At 30.7% G+C, this 6,982-nt stretch overlaps 1 protein-coding gene across 1 annotated transcript in view; it reads left to right on the forward strand.

Moving 5' to 3' along the window:
* Positions 1-6,982, forward strand: part of LOC106460225 (autophagy-related protein 9A-like) — a 56,149-nt gene that overhangs the window by 23,173 nt on the left and 25,994 nt on the right. The window contains exons 9-11 of the mRNA XM_022386886.1: positions 823-872; positions 4,729-4,813; positions 5,413-5,624. Coding sequence (XP_022242594.1) covers positions 823-872; positions 4,729-4,813; positions 5,413-5,624 — 347 coding nt within the window. The remainder of the gene's footprint in view (positions 1-822; positions 873-4,728; positions 4,814-5,412; positions 5,625-6,982) is intronic.

A 6,982-nucleotide genomic window follows, 5' to 3' on the forward strand; every position in this document is an offset into this window, starting at 1 on the left:
TGTGAAAGTCCAAAGTGTTTCTCTGAAATGCAAGTAGTTTCTGATCTTTCTTTTTTTTTATCATGTTTTACAAATTTTATTCAGTTTTACTGTTGTGGTGTTTTGATTTACATAAGTATTGAGTGTAGAATGATGATTCTCAAATATAAGAAATGTGTTAGGCAAATCAAGGATATTATAAGAATAGTAAGAAGAAATAATTCTTACATTTAATGATATAAATGTTATTTTACCTTTTTGGAGGAAGTAAAAGCATTTTCCTTTTCTTAGATGTAAAAATGTAAAAAAGGCACTGTTTGTACTGAAATATAACTGCACTTTAAGAACTGTTTTAGGTCTCTTGTTGGTCTTGGAACTACCTTGTCAGTCATGCTCATTCTGATGTCCATAATAATGATCTTCTGTCCATTAATCACCACAAATTCCACTGTTAGAAGCATCTTCAGAAAAGATTAAGATCACAGCAATTCTCAACCTATGGTCTGTGGAAAGGTTGCATAATTACAGAAATGAAGCAGCAGCATATTGTATAGATCCATTTGTGGTCTGCTGAGATGCAAAAAAAAAAACAGTTCAAGTAGCCATAAGTCTATCCTGGTAGCATTACACTGTTGAATGGTCGAGGTTTGTTAGGACTAGATTTATGTGAACTAAACATGTCTCCCTTCACACCAAAGATTGCATCTGAGAGACACATCGCTGAATTGAGATATGTGAATCGTTCTAAAAATCTGCAAGTATCCCTTTATAGAATTTTGTCCCCAGCCCAGAAGATCAGTAATTCAATAATGTAATTAATGTAGATTTAACTTTTCTTTTCAGAGTATTCCTTACCAAAGGACTTAAGTACAACTTAGAAATGATATTGTTTTGTAAGTATATAAAAAATTTCTAAACTTTTGGTAATAGAAATGCTGTTGTGACACTGAGTTACAAAAAAATACTATAAATTTTACTTTGCTCAACAATAGTTGTACGAATTTACCATTTTCCTTTGTCCTTTTGTGTGTTTTTTTGCTGTCGGCTGTCAATGAAAGTTAAGCCTACTTTTTTATACTAATGGTACTAGTATACTAAATAATTTTTATTTAATTAAATAATGCACCTAAGAACACAGAATAATAACATACATGAAGCAAACAATGTCCTATAACTGTCATAATTTATCTGGTTTTCTAACTGTTTGGTAAGAGCCTTTACAAATTTAGCTAAGCTTGTTGGTGCGAATACTGTGAGAGAAAATTTCTAACTGTAAATGAAGTAGATAATACTATGTACAGAAAACTGTGTAATATAATACGTAATTTGATATACTAAAACTTTGGCTTTCTTTTGGTTATAAGTAATATAGCATAAAATGTCAGAGGATGAAAGAGAGGATGTGACAGGTAGGCACGGCAAGTAGGTCTGATTTTCTAGTTTATGGCTCTGTAAACAAATAAGGTTGAAGACTATAAAAATTATTCTTTGCTTTAGTAATACATATATTATAAGGTGTAATTTACATTATATTCTGTACTTCTTAGAGGGGTGTTAACTAAATCAGAGGAGAGGGAAGACCTTGAGAGCAAATGTCACAATTTTCACACTAGGAGAGATTAAGGATTTTTAAAAACATACATAATGTTACAATTAAAACTTGATTCACCAAATGTTAGATATACATGACTGTTTCAGTTTAAGTTAATGCAAGAGTTATGATTTAGTTAGCTATGTAGGGAGAGTGTTAAACATAGTTATTTTTAGAAGCAGTAGTTTATTGCAAGTTTGTTTACATAACTATTTACGAATCTTACATTGTGTAGTTCACTAGTTATAAATTGGTGATCATTATATTATTGCTTCATGTTGCTAGAACCTTCTAAGTTTTTCTCATTGTTTTAATTGAGTATTATTGAATCACAATGTCTCGTAGTGTGTGTGGAATGTTCTAGGCCTCTGTTGGGGTATAAAAACACATCCAAAATGTAGTTTGATAGAGTTAGGGAGATCAAGACTGCATGATTGTTAGTTTAGCCATAAATAATATATAGTGTTGGTTTTTAAAGTGAAATTATTACAGATTGTATTGTAATAACAGAGTAGAGAAGAAATAACTTGTCTTGTCAATTGTGTTTTAAAGGAATTGAACTAGCCTGTGTGGACTTTAACGGAAAAAGAGACACTTATTTAAAGCTTTCTATACAACTATGGTAACCAACAATTATATTGGTGATTTTAAAGTGAAATTATCACAGTCTGTTTTGTAATAACAGAGCAGGGGAATAATTTGTCTTTTCAAATTCTGTTCTAAAGTAACTGAACCAGCTTGTATGGACTTTGACAAAAAATAAACAATTACTTAAAGCTCCAGATACAACTGTCATAACCAAAAATGTAATGGACATTTGTATATACATATGACTTGTTTTAATATATTATTTCAAAACAAGTGGACTGTGTGCTGTTTGTTTATTGTTGAAATTTATCACCAACAAGTCTCGTATACCTACTGTAAAGAATCTGGCCCATACATTAAAACCTGACATTAACTATGTTTTAATGCCAAGTTTATTCGTATACAGTGACAATAAAGTAGTTTAATTAAACTTTGAATGTAATTCTCAAAAAGGTCACGACATGCACCTACCCTTAGCGAGAGGATTAATTTTACTTGACCCACCTAAAATAATTTCATGTATTACATTTTATAACTATAATCTTAAAATTTATTGCCATCCCTGCTGAAGTACAAAATTACTGCCTGACTTGATGATATTGTCATACACCACAATTATCTGTTGTTGTGTGTATTTAGGTTGAATTAGACATTAAATCTATTGTTTTTCATCGTTTTCAACCATTGCCTTCCATTAGCAAGATGCTTGATTTATAATGATAATTTATTTTGGGCACTTTTGTATTGGAATTTAAAGTAAATATTTTGTTGTGAAATATACATTTAATGCTTTATGTACCTTTACACAGCTTGTGATGTCCAGTAATTTTCTATGAAATGTGACATTCAAAAATTAAAGTGATAAAATTCATTCCAGTCACATTTGACATTGTTAGAACTTTTAATGGGTGTCATTTACCTTTGGAGACAACTTGTAACAACATGAGAGAAAGACATTTCTTCAATTGACTAATAATGCTACTTGTTGACAATGTTGCTCATGGACTTTTTTTTTCTGCTCTTTATTTTGTGCTTCATTCAAAGAACTTCTTCAAGTCTGAAGCCTCAAACATCATCTAAAGGTCAATAGAAGGAGATGATAACAAGCATTGTCAACAACTGTTATTTTATATATAACACCTTAAGATTGGTGAGACGTGATCTTTTATTGGGTAGTTTTTTTACATTACATTACAATAAGAATGATGGTAATATTTTACAGATGTTTCTTTACTGACCTTATATTACAAGTTTCTAATAAAAAGAAATGTATTAGAATCTCAACTGCACATATCATGCACTGCACACCACTGCTGAAGAGGCTTTCATAGTACAGCTTTAAATAAATAATGTTTCAATCTAAACTGTGTGTGTGTTGCATTTCTTGACGACTTAATAGTCATAGTTTATTATAAAACATTCTATAAAATCTCCTTAACTCTTAACTTCAATATAATTTCTTCTATGCAATCTCTAAAAATAAAATTGCAATTACTTAGTCTGCATCTCCCTGCTCCTTCCGTTACAATAACTGCGTTATTCACATGTTCCACACCAACTGCAAAATGATGGTCTCTCCATGGCTTTCCACACGCCCAATCAAAATTTCTCTCTAAATTCTTATATCTAATCTAATCCCAGTGGCTCATTACAAATTCATTTGGCACGTAATCTCTCGACGTGTGGAGTGAAGAGAAACAAAAGTTTCTGACCACCCTGGGTTATCTTTTAGGCCCCAGAAAGAGACCTCAATAATTTTTAAACCTAAATTCCTGCCACGAATTTTATTTTATTTGTATTGTAGGATCAGTTCAGAAAGATTTCTAAAACAAATCATTAGTCTTATTGAATTGTAATATCACAAACTACCAATGACGATGAAGATGGTTGACAAAACATTTTATTTTCAATGTTCAAATGTTTCAGAATACACTTATTCGATCTTCAGCGAAATATAAAAATTGTGCTACAAAGATATTTATTAACTAAAACTATACTATTGTTAACCAATAGTTAACTTAGTTATTAAGTAAGGTAGTAAAGAGAAGAATAAAACGAAAAGGTTATAGATATATTGCAAAACAGTTGAGTTTTAAGTGTGTAAACTTAGAATAATTTTAGATCTAAAGAGGTTTGTAAGTGATTAAGTGTAGGGCGATCTTTAGTTCTGAATAAAATTTCTTTCGTATAGAGTTCAAGACCTGAAGATCTTGTAGTAATGACTGAGAAATTTGTTAAATGAAATATTGTGAACCCTGGTTTCAGCGTATGAACAAATGGATTAGTGGCTGGGTTTAATTAGTGGACGGTTGGTTCTGTTAGATACTCCTAAATGTTCACATCCTAGTTTTCAAGTGGCTGTTTATTTTGTAGTTGATCTTTATATCAAAATAAATAAGACTATTTTTAATATCTTTATCTTGAAATAAACCTATTTCTCACTGTTGCATAGGTAATTATTTTGTAAACATGATCATTACAAGTTGTAGTGTCACAATAGCTAGATGTTATGTAATAACAACTTGGATTTTTTATTTTTTATTCTTAATTTTTTTACATCTTTTCAAAAGGGGGACCATGGGCTCCATTTGAAAATAGCTGGCATTTGAAAGAAGATTTCAAAAAAGTTGGAAAACGAAAAGAGGTTGCAAAGAAGTGAGTAAAATTAGAAGCAAATCTTTTATTTAACTTGGTTTTTATGTAATTAAGTTAGAATAACAAGCTGTTGTATTAAATATTGTATGAAATTAAAAGAGGATTCTGTTTTTAACAAGGTCAGCTGGTTGCTTTTTTTTGTACAAGCATCATATTGAGAAATTTTTACATGTTGCAAAAAGTGTATTATTTTTAGCCTTGTAGTACAATGGAGGTTTACACGTGTATGTTACTTCTCTCTGAGAACTAATAATCTATGAGATACAAATAAGTTAAACTCACCTATTAGTTAACATTTGAATGAAAAATAATTTACATCACTCAAACCTTTCAGTCTCAAATTAGTGAAAGTGGGTAAATATGCATGCTTTGTTGACCTAAATGTGAAAATATACTTCCATTTATGTGGAAGTAAAACACTAAAATTTTAAGTAAAAATGAATAACAAAAGTTAGAGTTATAAATTGAAATAAAAAGCAGACAGTTAAATGTAGCAGTAGTTAATTTAAAAAATGTATTATGCTGCTGTCTTTAATCGTATTTGGATTTTAATCAAACCAGAGACATAATTTACTGTCATGTATTTCTCTTTGAAACAGGCTGTCCAAGCATATATTATGGATTGGATTAGCCAACTTTCTTCTCTGTCCTATTGTGCTACTATGGCAAGTGCTGTATTCTTTCTTCAACTATGCTGAAGTCATTAAGCATGACCCCAGTGTTTTGGGAGCTCGTCGATGGTCACATTATGGAAGGTTATACTTACGACACTTCAATGAATTAGATCACGAGTTAAATGCAAGGTATGACTGAGTACTTTACGTAAAATACTTTAATAATGTTAGTATATATATCAAGACACGTGATAGTGTGTTGTGCAACCAACAAAAAACTAAACTGCATGCCAGTGTGTTATTAATAGGAATAAAAACTTTGAGTTTTTCAACTATCAGTATAATCGCCCCTGTTAAACAAAACTCACCCCATTTTTTGTATGGTAGGTCTACCAGATCTTCTTACCTTACAAACCCCATTTTAAAGAAATTGCTTTAACCCTTATCATTTTACAACAGGCCATGCTTAGCCTGAAATTCTCTGTTTTATTGTACTTCTTCTTTGCACCAGTGAAATGACACAAATTTCCCATTAATCGATTGGTTTCTAATTTGATACATAGCTGGCATGTATGTTCTCATGGTTATAGTAGCTCAAGTGTTCTCAGAGATATGAGGAAAAAGTAAGCTAAAAATCTTGTACAAGAGAAAAATAGGCTAATTCAAACATTCTGCAATTTCCATCACACATTAGGGTATTCATAAAAGTAGACTGTTTTTAATTTTTTTTAAATCTGACACAAAATGCAGAAAGTATGAGCCCAAAACCGCCATTGTGTACAAATTTCACATGATTTTGGCGTACTACTTTGTATCAGACTTCAAACTAATAAATGTCAAACTATACAAGGAACATGATATCTATTGAAAAACAACTTGGCTGGAAAAGGTGTGGACAAAAATAAAGCAACTGAAAAATATGAATTCAAAGTTGTTGAAGTATTAAAGAAACCCACATGCAATTATAATGTCTCCAAAGTTAATAGGTGCTTGATGCTAATTATTCCAAACTATAACTGAGTATCAAATTTATGTCCCTCGTGGTTATTTTTACCTAAAGTATAACAAAAAGAGTGATAACTGTAAAAGCTGTAAAAAAAAAAGATGCGGCCAAAATGAGAAAATATTATGCAAACAATTGTGACTACGATTTGAAAATTTTACAAAATTTGTTGAGTATGCACATCTACAACAAGAAATCACATTGTTTGCTGTTTTTTGTTGGTATGTAGCTAAACATAAAACGGCAACCCATGTGATTTCTTGTAGTGGATATGCATACTCAAAAAATTTTGAATGCTTATTCACAGAAATTTGCATAAAATTTTATCATCAATATTTTCTCATTGTGGCTGCAATCTTTGATTTCACATCTTTCTTTGGCAATTCTGTCTCTTTTTGGCCATACCTTTTTTTTTTTACAGCTTTTACAGTTATCACTTTTTTTTTTGTTTTACTTTAGGTAAAAATAACCACGAGGGACATAAATTTGATACTCAGTTATAGTTTGGAATAATTAGCATCAAGCACCTATTAACTTTGGGGACATTATAAT

This window comes from Limulus polyphemus, unplaced genomic scaffold (genome assembly GCF_000517525.1).
Source record: "Limulus polyphemus unplaced genomic scaffold, Limulus_polyphemus-2.1.2 Scaffold731, whole genome shotgun sequence".
NCBI lineage: Eukaryota > Metazoa > Arthropoda > Merostomata > Xiphosura > Limulidae > Limulus > Limulus polyphemus.